The sequence below is a fragment of the Haemaphysalis longicornis genome, unplaced genomic scaffold, assembly GCF_048455015.1.
Source record: "Haemaphysalis longicornis isolate Haplotype H1 unplaced genomic scaffold, Haemaphysalis longicornis Haplotype H1 scaffold_25, whole genome shotgun sequence".
NCBI classification, from domain to species: domain Eukaryota; kingdom Metazoa; phylum Arthropoda; class Arachnida; order Ixodida; family Ixodidae; genus Haemaphysalis; species Haemaphysalis longicornis.
Genome location: NW_027526314.1, coordinates 3,959,472 through 3,972,444, shown reverse-complemented (window position 1 = coordinate 3,972,444; position 12,973 = coordinate 3,959,472). Strand labels below are relative to the sequence as shown.

The 12,973-nt window shown below is 45.4% G+C and overlaps 1 protein-coding gene across 1 annotated transcript in view; it reads right to left on the bottom strand.

The window, feature by feature from the left end:
• The window catches only part of LOC144172664 (cytochrome P450 4C1-like), a 97,831-nt gene extending 85,635 nt beyond the window's left edge, over positions 1-12,196 (bottom strand). The window contains exon 1 of the mRNA XM_077701304.1: positions 11,945-12,196. Coding sequence (XP_077557430.1) covers positions 11,945-12,179 — 235 coding nt within the window. The 5' untranslated portion in view covers positions 12,180-12,196. The remainder of the gene's footprint in view (positions 1-11,944) is intronic.
• Positions 12,197-12,973: the final 777 nt, after the last annotated feature.

Genomic DNA, 12,973 nt, shown 5'->3' with positions numbered 1-12,973 from the left:
TACCTGGTTTTTAAGTTCTCGTTACCCGAGCCAAGTCGTACTCTAGCAGTAAACAGTTTTTTCTTTATTTTAATTTGAATACTTCCCCTTCCAGCTGAAGTGCCAGCTTAGGCGCCTCGCCTTGTGCTCGTGATTCAGTCTCTCTTTTGTTCTTTTTTGAGGAAGAATGAAGGGTAAACGAGGCATATCGTAAGCCTGAAATTACCTTCCATTTTTATCCCTGCGAGCGAAGTCATTACAGGCGGACGTTTCCACCTGTGCCGTCTCTTTCATGGCCGACTGTTTTACTTTGGAATGTCCGAAAGGTAGGAGCTACAATATTTTTTAAATAAATTTTAAAATAAATCTAGGCCACAATAATTGCAAAGTTGACAAAAAACTATATATATATCAATATATATATATATATATATATATACTATATATATATACTATATTATATATATATATATATATATATATATATATATATATATATATATATAATATAAATATATATATATATATATATATATATATATATATATATATATATAATATATATATATATATATATATATATATATATAACCGAACCGAAAACCGGAAAGTGAACCGAAAAAGAAATAACTGTTACCGGTTTATGCTGAAACGGTTCGACCCTCCGTTGTTGATATGGCACAGTCAATGCAATTCAGGCATTTTTTTCTTTAGCGTACCATCAACTTCGTACCCGCTCGCCCAATTTCCCCTCCAGACAGTTGAACACTATCACGCTCTATGTAACAACATGGGAAGTGAATGAGCAGCACTGTAGCAATGGTCTGTTGCTGCTGGAAGCGCGAGCGTAGTAAACGTTTTGCATTTCTTAATTTGTTTGAAAGGTCCGACACCTGCAAATTGTTATTGCTCGACAAGTGTGACCGCAGGAACTGCTCAGTGGATAAGCCGTTTGCTGCTGACCGCAAGTGGCCTCGATCTCCCTCCCACACAACCATTTTTCTGAAGTAGATGGAAATCGAGAACGTCCGTGTATCGAGATTTCGATCCACGTTTAATATCACCAGCTGGTTAAAATAAGTCTGCAGGCCTGCAACATAAGCTGCGCCTCGGAGCAGAGATATAGCACGAGGCATCAAACGCGCCAGATTTTTAAAAGAATTGTGTTTACACGGAAAACAACAAAAAGAAAAGGCGAATCACGTTGTTTTAAAATATTACGCAATAAGTAAGTAAAACCGAATAAGTAAACAAAGCACCAAAACGTGGATATTGCTCTACAATTTCTTTACCCTGCCTTTCACAACCAAACCTGTCTTCAATGCGAAGGAAGTGAGTTCCGTGGTCAGTTTTTGAGGACAGTACAGTGGACAAGTTCCGTTTGGTACAGATACTAATTACAAAAGATATGTCAGGGAAAACTGTTAAGGCGCGCACTTAATCCCTGGGCAAGAAACTGCATCCGTCGACCTTGTCTTGGAAGGGTCGCGGGTTCGATTCCCGGCCGCGGCGGCCGCTTTTCTGATGGAGGCGAAAAGCAAAAAACGCCCGTGTGTACGAGATTTCGACGCACGTTAAAGATCCCCAGGTGGTCAAAATTAATCCGGAGCCCTCCACTACGGCGCGCCTCATCGCCTGCGTTGCGTCGGTACGTTAAACCCCCACAATCAATCAATCTTGTCTTGGAAGCAGAAACAGTAATAAAGCAGATCACGGGGGCAGAAAGGCAGGCCGGTACCTCACACTGTCCCATTTGCCCAGCAATCATCTTCTCTGCTTGTTCTGCAGTTACCGCTACCGGCGGGACTGTTCTGCAAACAGCCCCGCCGGTAGCGTAGTGGTCATCGCACCAGACCGGTATTCTGGAGGTCGTGGGTTCGGATCCCACCCTGCGGGCATTTTTCACCACTTTCTTTCTGACTCAAAAAAATCTTCATCTGTTTCTATGACCTACCGTATTCCCCCCTTTGTTTGCTGTCCCCGCTTTTCTTGACTGCCAACCCTTATTCTGTCTTAATTCAATGAGGCCCGTCATTCGCATTTCTGATTCGCTATATATATAAATGTGGGTGTGGGTGTGTGAGTGGGTGTGTGTGTGGGTGTGTGTGTGTGTGTGTAGGTATATATAAGCGTTGGCAGTCAAGAATTCCTCGGAAAGCAGAGGGGAGAGTGCGGTAGGTCATTGAAGCAGATAGATAATTTTGAAGGACAGAAAGAACGTAGACACAAAAGCGCATATATATATACATATATAGATATTGATATATATACATAATTATATATATATATATATATATATATATATATATATATATATATATATATATATATATATATATATATATATATATATTTATATATATATATATAGGGATAGTAGAACTTTGAAGATGGTAGAGAACACAAGAGAAGAAAAAACTTCGAACAAGGTAAAAGCACGATTGTGCTTTTACCTTGGTCGAAGTTTTTCTTCTCTTATATATATATATATATATATATATATATATATATATATATATATAGTATATATATATATATATATACATATATATATATATATATATATTATATATATATATATATATATATATATATATATATATATATATATATATATTATATATTCATATGCATGGGCAGATGTGCGCTCTTTGTGGCATTTGCATATCTTCCGTGACTAATCTTTTTGCCCACGTCAAACATGTGCATGGGCATATCTTGTTTTGACCCCTCTTTCACCCCCGTTGCCCCGGGGGAGACGAAAATTACCTTGTTATTTATTTTTTATTTTTTAATTGTTTATTTTTTTATCTGTGTTTGGTTTCTTCTCTCTCTCTCTTTTTCCCATGTTCGTGCCGCGTGACTGTGTGTGTTCTTATTATCCTTTTTATAATTTATTTTCCCGCTCTCTCTTCATTTTTTTGCTACCCACCAACCATGATCCATTTGTACAAACTCTCCCTCCTCTTACCTTGCCCTCGCCCTTGCTACATTTTCTGTATATATATAATTTTGAAACGACCTTATTTTGTACTCTGAAGAAAGGGAGTCCTCTACCTGAAACGTCAGTAAACTTTTATTTTTATTTTTATTTGTAATGTCCTTCTCGTGTGTCTCTGTCTCTACTAAACTTATATATATATATATATATATATATAACGTATGTATTTTTTTTTTCAATTCTAAGCACCCCCCTTTTCTAAGCAGCCATCGCAAGGTGGATTTCAGACGCGTAGAAGCGGGCCCGAGTTGACGTTGTGGCCAAGTAATTTAAGTAGTTTTCAATTACAAACGGCTTCAATGGAACAGAAGAAGACGACCTGCTGGGAAATACTAAGAGCGGTGGCCCAAGCGGCACAACTGACTCGAATGGTAGTGAAAGTGAGTGAGCATCAGACGTAAGCGGTGGGTTCACTCTATGTGCTATTCTTGAATGTTTGTCGGGAAAAACACAAGCTTTACGCCCGTCTCGTCGAGATACGGTTGTGAAGCGGGGGGGGGGGGTTATGTTGGTTTTTTTAATCTAAGCACCCCTCTCACTATTTTTTTACGGGACTCAGATGCGCAATGCCACATAGCGACGACGACGACGACGACGACGACGATGTGGCTGCCGCGTACGTTCCGCGAGCTCTGCCATGGCCGCAATGTACACAATGCAACCAGATCGGTCATCATTCTAAACCATGGCTCGCCTCATCCATTATGCCGCCGCGTAACATTTTGGTGGAGTAGGAGGGTTCATCTCTCTCTTGGCCCCCGTATCTCATCATCTCGGCCTGGGAGAAATCGTAGAGGGAACGAGGGCCGTGTCGGGCAGTCCGAGCCCGCGGCGAACAGCATTCGAGCCATCCCCCGCTCCGTGTCCCCAGCCCGTGACCAGCAGAATAAGACTAACTTTTACAAGCCGAAATGAGACCAACAGAAAATGTCACGTCCCCAGCCCAGTCGTCTGACGTCGTTCGAGTAAATCAGGCCCGCCTCTGCCTTCAAGATATCGCTTTTGCGGGGCCGGACATCATCAAAGATATCATCTTCATCCCTGGCGGCAGGCACATCTTCACTGTATGATTATCGCGTGCAGATCCGCATCGCCATCCTCGCCATTTTAGAGAATCAGAAAAGTTTGTTTGTACACAATATACATAACCTCTGCAAGATATACACAAACAGGTCCCATAGTCAGTGAATGTAAGGGGACCTCCTTAATGGCATCCCCTTGTTTTGGCTTTATCCTGGACTGTCATCCTCGAGCCGGGGGTTAATGTTGCGGGACTCAGGTGGGCAATGCCACACGGGCGCCTTGACCCAAGATTGACGACGACGACAAAGTGGCCGGCTTAATGACATGTCGATGGCTTAGGTCGGAGTCCTTAAGAAAGGAAGTTGCCTCTAGACGCCTGACTTTCTCGATTATTTTTCGCCCTTTACGATTGCCTTCGTTTTGTGTGGGACGGACATTGAAGTTCACAGGGTGTCCACAATATCGGTCTTTGAAATTGTTCGCTTAGCTAAAGTACTGCTGGGCTAAAATGAATGATTGTTGCAGCTGTACGCCTGGTAAAGGACCAGTGTGTATTTATCTTCGCACTCACCAGCGATGCGGTTGTCTTTGCGGTGTTCGGACTGTAAACTTGCCTTTTTGAGCCAGATCCGTTCCAGTGTGACGATTCGTCCTCGAGGTGACCAACCCAAGAGAACCAACAGCGCAGAGTCTTCAGCCGAGTAGCCTAGAGGAGCAGCACAGTGTCGACAAACCAAGACCTGATGATAATCTTTCGAAGACATCTCATCAAGTGCATCCCTCCGGACTTATCCATCGGGATCCCCATCCCCCGCCGGAGAAGCTGTTACGAATCAGCGGGAGGAGCTCCGCCGATTACCACAATGAGCAATAAAGAAAAAGGCACAGGTCCTCGAGAGTGGAAACACTTCGACGTAGTCGTTTATGCCCAAACAAGGTAAAAAAGGCATGAATTCGACGCGCTAAGACCAAATTCCCTCATGTAGTGCATCGGAAAGCTCTTTGAACGGGTTATCATGAAAGACTAATAAACTGCCTAGAAGTCAACGACATGTTAATGCACAGCATGCTGGGCTTTAGAAAAGGACTATCAACGAAGGGCGCCTTCTTGATCCTCAAATAGGAGGTGCTACAGAACATCCCTAAAGGAAGCGAACACCTCATCCTCGCTCTAGACCTAAAGGCCTCTTTTCACCACGACTCACAGAGCGCTATCTTGAAAGCGCTAAACGAGCTGCACGGAGGGTCGACAATAAAGAACTACATCAAATCTTTTCACTCAAGCCGCAGAGCTGTCGTAGGGATAGGAGACATTCAATCTGACCCATTTAACATGTCTAACAAGGGGACTCCATAATGTTACTCTTCAAAATCAAGATGACAAAAATTGCAAAAAAAAAAAAACTGGTGGAAGCCCTCATGATGGATTTAGTCTCTATGCCGACGACATCACAATTTGGGCCACAAAAAGATCCCTAGCTCAATAAGAAGAGGCGCTTCAAGAAGCCGCGAAGTTGGTGGAATCACTAGCAGTACAGAATGGGCTGCAATGTGCGCCTAAAAAATCAGAAATCATCCGAGCGCACAACGCCCGATACAAAAGCCCAGCGTCAATACACATAACAATCGGGGACAGATCTCTGAAACAGATAAAATCAGAATTATGGGGATGATTCTCCAGAGAAACGGCAGGACAAACCTTTTCTGGATAAAACCAGCGCGAACTCAGACGAATACGAAGGAAGTGCAACACAAGGACAGCCGCTGGTCCTTGTGTTGCTCTTCCTTCGTCTTCGTCTGAGTTCGCGCTGGTTTTATCCAAGAATGTCTTTCCAACTAGCCCAGCTTGCAACCCTCCTGCAGGACAAACCTTACCATAAAAAATAAAACGCTTCAAGTCGATAAATTACTGAGAAGACTAACCAAAAAGAAAGCCGGCCTCAAGGAAGAAGGAACTTTGCGGGTCATGAAAGCCTTGATAGTCAGCCGTCTGGCTTCAAGCCTGCATTTTCACGGCCTCAACAAACAAGATATTTAACAAACCAACAGTATTCCACGTAAGGCCTATAAAGCAGCCCTCAGACTTCCGGATTATCAGGCCACTGAATAAATAATGAGCCTCGGGATATCCAGCTCGTTCGATGAAATTAGTGAAGTTCTCATCATCTCACAGAAAGAACAACTTCAAAAAACGAAAACAGGCCCGGCCATTCTATCCAGAGTGACTCTCCAGCAGACGTACGCCAGATCAACGACAAGGAAGACTTAGGGGCCATGCATACAAAATACAAGTTTGTTTTATTCGAAAGATTTTGGGTATTATAGTGCCCCCAGCTTTCCCGGCCAAAAATGATGCAGTATTCACTGAGAAATTAATCAATTTAGGTTAACATTTTGATTCTCTCGCCAAAGCGTGTGTTTTCGGGACGTCAGCAATGATGTAATAAGTGCGCGTATTCAAACAAACTTCCACTGCGTCATTCGGCTCTGTAACTTCGCTTGCCATCAGTCCTCCCAGAGGGCGCTACCATAAAAATCCACGGACCGTTGTGCTGCCGTTGCTTTGTTTTTGACCGTATTTGAACCAGGGTTGTTTTTGTTACTGTAGAAAGTAATCGTTTCCTGAAACATGGGGTATCCTCGACAAACAGGGTCACGTAAGACAAGGTCGTTTACGCCAATCGGCCAGTCACGGCCGTTGTAAGACAACTCCAAAGCGGCGGATGCTTACTTGTGTTGTAACTTTCATTGCTTAACGCACCATTCTTATTTGCGGTAAAATGAATGCGCATTACATTTAAGTGCGGATAGGTCGTTCGGCAAGCTTATAAGCCGTGCCTAATTTGCGTTTGCTTTTGCTGGCCTCAGCCAATCACACATCTGGACACATATGACATCATAGGTTCTGTTGCAGGAAATGACCAAGTGGGTCGCCTGGCCATTCCATTTTTTCGTAATGATATAGCTTATTCGAGCGAAGTTGGCGTTAAAATTGGTGTCAGTATGATTCCAACGAGAGAATATTTCGAATGAAGCAAACTTGTGTTTTGTCTACATGGCCCCATAAAGGGCGGATATAGGAAAAAACTACGGGTGTTTTCCCCTCCAAAAAAACATGGATTCTCTTATAAACACAAGGAATGGTGTCAAGCCAGGTCGCATTCCTGAGAAAGCAGCTAGCAAACACCATTGTCGTATACACAGACGCTGCCTTCTACAACAGAAAAAATGAGACCCTCGTTGTCGTAGATCAAGCAGGAGACAGTAACGACCATCACACTCTAAAAAAGCACCTGCACAGAGGGGGCTGAAACCGGTGCTCTCCTACTGGCCATACGGTACGGTGAGCGCCAAAATAAAGGCTTCAAATTGTGACCAATTCAAAGAAGGCAATACAGAACATTATTGACGGACGAATCCACAAGCGGCTCAAAATACTGGAGCTGAAAAATCTATTCTATCCAGAATGGCTTTTAGCATCGCATCATCTGGATCGTACCCCTATTCGCATCGTGCCCCCATCGCATCATCTGGACTTCGGGGCACGAATCCTTGGAAGAAAACAAGGGAGCGGACAGAGCTGTGCGAGAACTTCCAAACCGCGCAGCACACAGACCCAACTCCTTTTAACGCCTTCTAAACAACTTCGGAGAAATGCTCACAATCCAAAGAGAAGCTCGAGCCTCTCTCGCCAAGCCTGAAAAAAGTCTGACGGCCACAAAAACTCAGGTACGGTACTTGGACAGTTAAAAACCAAGTACGTTCCCTAGCAAAACAAGGCTATCTCAGATGTTTGCCCAAAAATATGTTAAGAAATGCTATAAGTGCGGAAAACCAGCGAACTTGTTCCTCACAACCCGGGGCTGGCCCATCATATGGCTCTCAGCACCCAACACCACAAACACTCTCGAGCTATGTGAGGTAGCTCTGACCGGCTCCGAACCTGGAGTTCAGAAGGACTTGGTTTTTCGAGCCTGGAGAGGAGGGGAAGAGAGCAAGGCTGGATGGAGGGACCCGCCCGTAGCCAAATTTCAATCCTCGGTGCCCAAATCTCTCTCTCTCTCTCTCTCTCTCTCTCTCTCTCTCTCTCTCTCTCTCTCTCTCTCTCTCTCTCTCTCTCTCTCTCTCTCTCTCTCTCTCTCTCTCTCTCTCTCTCTCTCTCTCTCTCTCTCTTCTCTCTCTCTCTCTCTCTCTCTCTCTCTCTAAGCGTTTCCTGGGCTCCCGAGACACCCCGTCTAGAGCTACGTTTTGTGCATTGCGGGAAAGTTGTATGTGTGGCGGTGAAGCCACGTCATCAGGAGCATCATTTTCGAAAAAGCCGGAGCCCGGCTGCCGCGCAGCCACTCGTGGCCTTTGGTTCACGGGCGCAGCCGTTGTGAAACCGGTAGAAACTGGCTCCAACAACGGTGCGTTCTAAGAAGCCTCCTACATACGGCGGCTGTCAGGTGGATACCTGCCTTCCTCCGCCCCCTCTAAAGTACAGCGTGTACTGGCTTCCGGAGAACGCATCATACGACCAGTGGAAGGCATTTTGGGTATTTGTACTTTTTGCTGTCATGGGAAACACGCTGAACGCCTGTTGAGAGGTTTATTATCGCCCATACGAGAGCTGCGGCAGTGCGTACGGACTCCCCGGAGAACGTTTTTCTGCCGTTCGAGTTATCGTGTTTTAAGCACGCCAGTGTGCTGCTTCCTATACCGTCGCTTTTATCTACTCGCTATGCATAAAACAAGTTAAGTTTGACTCTGGCTCAAGTCGTCGTAACGGAGGCAACTCACCAGCAAGTCGTTCTTCCACCACACTACCACGAGGGGACGGATCACAGTCGCTAGCCTATGTTCATGTAACCCTTAAGAATGAAGCGCCCTCCAGGAGCGTTTTGGAACATTCTGAAGAGTGTGGCACCCGCCAAGGTGTCCTTCTTGAGGTCAAGCACGAAGCGAGGTAAACATTTGCTGCTGTCTCTGCAGGGATTACGAGAAAGTAGCGCTACCTGGCTGAAAGCTGTCTGGCTGACGAGGCACAGCAGTTCCCTTTTTCACAATACGCTTTCTGTTACACCAGCAGTTTAATGACCTGACATTCATACTTCTCGCTCTTTAATCTCCCTAGCTGAGGAAATTGTGGAGTGAGAGACGCAGCGGCGTATGCCGATCGATGAAATGGGTCACAGGCAGGGCAACGATGCGAATTTCGCAGTAATTTTTTGCGCGAATGCGTAGGGCTGGCAAAAAAAAAAAAAAAATGTGTGATGGGCCCAACAGCTTGTTGCCTAGCCACGTCTGCTCGATGAAAGGAAGTGACTGTTGCCTCTGTTTCATCGATCACCCGTGGTCTATAGCAATGCGCTTTGCTTTAGGATTGAGTGTGCAAAAGCGAGAAAAAGCCCAAGACGACAGAAGAGAGTGTACAGACACAGCGCTGCGTCTGTGCGCTCTCTTCTGTCGTCTTGTGTTTATTGCTCGCTGTTTCACGCTCACATAAGTACCACCTGGTTCGTGTTCCTTTAAGCTGTTGGAGATGGGAGCTCTGAGAAAGACGGTCAGACGTGCCTTCCTCCCACGTGCTCCTCAAGAAGAATTCCGAATTTAGTTTTACAGCCTTCGAAAAATCAGGCGCCTTATTACGGCGCGCACCGTTGCGTGGAGAACTGACTTATAACAGAGGGGACGTATTTAAGGATATAACTAACTCTTCACTGTATGAGTGTTCTTTGTTAGCGGAAGCTGTTAACGTTAAGCGCCTCTTTAGGGTGTTCGTGGAGGTGTCACTTGAAAACCATAAGTGTGCTTTTATTTATTTGATTACACGCTATAAAAAGCATCTCTTGTAACTTGTTATAACAAATTCGTTAACATTCCTTCACGAATTTGCAATCAGCGGCAGCCGAACCCAGGCACCACTGCTCCTCAAGCAAGAATCAGAACACTGGGGTTATGATCGTTCTGTTGCGAAAGCTGCTAAGGCCTTGCCTTTGGGTAAGCCTCACGCAAAAATCAAAGCGCCGCTTTGGGTCCGCTGGATCGCTCGAGCGTACCCCACGAGCCGTATGGAGATTGAGCGGCTGTCATTTGACCTTTTCAAAACATTGACACGCGCAACGCTCCAGCGCTTACACAACTTGTGTAACCTGGTGCGACGAGGTGAACGTGCTTCCATACCGTGTTGTCGGTCTGTTTTAAATCAGAGTACAGAAATGGGAAGTGCGGGGACTTAGGTATCGGTGTCGCGCAGCCAGCGCCTTCACACCAAGCGACAAAATTTTTACGTTTAGCTTTAGATCAAAAACGGCCTGACAATGAAAATTGGGATTTGTGCGTCGAAGACACACCTGCGGTGAGATGCACTGTCGAGCGAAATGGCGTATAATTCCTTTACGCCACCTACGGACCTTCAACAAGCACCGGAATATCTCACACATAAGCGCTTACAGCACTCGCGGCCGGGAAATGAACCCGATTCTTTAGCTACTGAGCCGTTACGTCTAGTCATACCTGTATACGGCGATGTTGAGTTGCAAGGTAAGCACTAATTCTTCGCAAGCACAACAAAGCCGCTAACGCGATGCAACAACAAACTAAGAAAACAAGGCAGGTCTAAATACACGGATCACGTTGTGCTGCAGGCAAGTTAACCTGCTAAGCTCGCTAGCAGGCATCAAAAGTGTTTTTAATAACCAAATTCATTAATTCCCCTCCCAACGTACGCTGAAAATTACCCGTAACTAGCAAAGCTTGATTGATTGATTGTAGGGTTTAACGAGCCGACTCAACGCAGGCGATGAGGCACGCCATAGTGGAGGGCTCCGGATTAATTTTTACCACCTGGGGATCTTTAACGTGTGCTGAAATCTCGTACACACGGGCGTTTTTGCTTTTCGCCTCCATCAGGAAAGCGGCCACCGCGGCCGGGAATCGAACCCGCATACTCGTACTCAGCAGCGCAATGCCTTAGCCACTGAGCCACCGAGGCGGGTAACTAGAAAAGTTCAAATGTAGGTTACGTTAAACGAGCTTGCAGCCTACGATTCGTGATTATAATTTTTTTATGTATTTCCCATAAAAACGAGCTTCGACGAAACAAAATAGAATGTAAACTTATCATTTAGCTGCTGTTCAATTTTTCTGGAGAGTCTAGAAATTGCTTTTCTGTTATGGCTTCGTCCCATGAGCGTCCAGACGACGCACGTTCGGCGGGAAGTTTCAAAGCCAAGTGGACGTTGGACTGTCTACAGGCAGGTATATGGGCATCGCTTCTCCGTTTGTATACAGATGGAGTATGTTTAAACCAACGAAGCTCCACTGGAGCATCGAGGGTAGTTCGAGGCTAAAAAACAGGAAAAAAAAACAAAAATGAACGCGCTTATTGAAAAAAATGTAGTTCTTTTTTTTTTTTTAATGGAGAAAAAGAAGCCCCAATGGTTGGGACCAAACAAGCCAATTGCGGATAATGCATCCGACGCATTACTAACGCGGCTATCGAGGCAGATGTATTCTCCTGCACTTTCTAGGGTTTCTATCCCGGCCGCGGTAGCTGCTTTTCAGACGGAGGTGACAAGCGAAAACTCCTGTGTCAAAATTTCAGCGCACGTTAAACATTCCTAGGCGGTCAAAATCGAGCCCTCCATTACGGCCCGCCCCGTTGCCCACGTGCAGCTACGGCGTGTCAAGTCCCAAAAATGTCTTAATTTGAACTCTCAGAGGTATTTTTGTGTCTATAACTTTGTGTCTCTAACGTTTTTGTTTCTAATTTCATGTCTGGATACGCTGGGGTGTGACAGCGTCGCGGTTGTGTGTTTTTCTCCTCTTTCTAACTATTTGAAAAATCGGTGTCTTCATATTCATTTCTTTATATAATTATCCAAATAATCCTCTAATATTTCTCTCTCTCTTTCTCTCTCTCTCTGTATGTATATATATATATATATACATATATCTTACCGGTGCCGGCAGTCCTCTGTGTGATGACATCCCTCCTAGACCAGTACATAGAGAACATTGTCCAGAACGGCACAGCATCTGGAGGTCCCGGCAAAGGCTTCAACGCTTGCCGCACGTCTAACCAACGGTGCACTATGACTAAAAGCCAAGCTGACAGCCAGAAGAAGAACGCGTACGGGATCCAAGTCCGCAGAGACATCACGAAGATGCTCAGAACTTCAACTGTGGTCGCCATGCAGGTAGTGCCCTGTGTTCCGCTGTGCACCTCAAATGTCCAAGAGGGCCACTCGTACCACTTTTTTAAGATCTCAATGAGGATTGTGCAATAGGCAGGCAAGAAGGAAACGGTATATCTCGCGAGAAAGAACCCCGAACGCCGAAGCTACCCTCGCCCTTTCTCTATATCGGTGTCTACATTTGGTTGCTCACACAAGGAACGGTGTATTCCCTCGCCACATCTTATTTCACTCATTCCGCACAAGAATGCTTCTTCCCTCTTGCCTGTCCTCCACGTAGTTTGTGCCCCCCCCCTCCTTCATGGAAGAGGCGCAGAAAAGCGAAGATTGGAAAAGTTCGCACAGCGCTTAGGAGACAACTACGAAGCTCCCATTGTTTCAAGCGCCGCCGCTCTCTACTTAATCGTCGAGAGTGTATAGGCTTGGTTGGGTGATTTAGATGTAAAGCGCATCCGGGGCGAAGAATGCCTTTTGTGCGCCCACCAATGGAAGAGAGTCGTTCTCGCAGGCGTTATAAAAGTGGAGAGAAAGAGAAAAAAAAGGAGCAGTTGCAGGGGCAGCGAAGAACGGAAAAATGCCTCAGTTGCGCAGGTAATATAGTTGTGCGAAACACCGCGGGTGTTCACTGACCTGGGCCAGGACAGCGCAGGCCGTCCCACACAGTATTTCCAGTAAGCAGGCGCGAACAATTTGCGACTAATTGCGCAACCTCAAGAGCATCTGTTTTTCACGTGTATGCTTAAAATGATAATAAACTTTCGTCATCTCGTCATGTGTTTGCCTTCATGCGCGG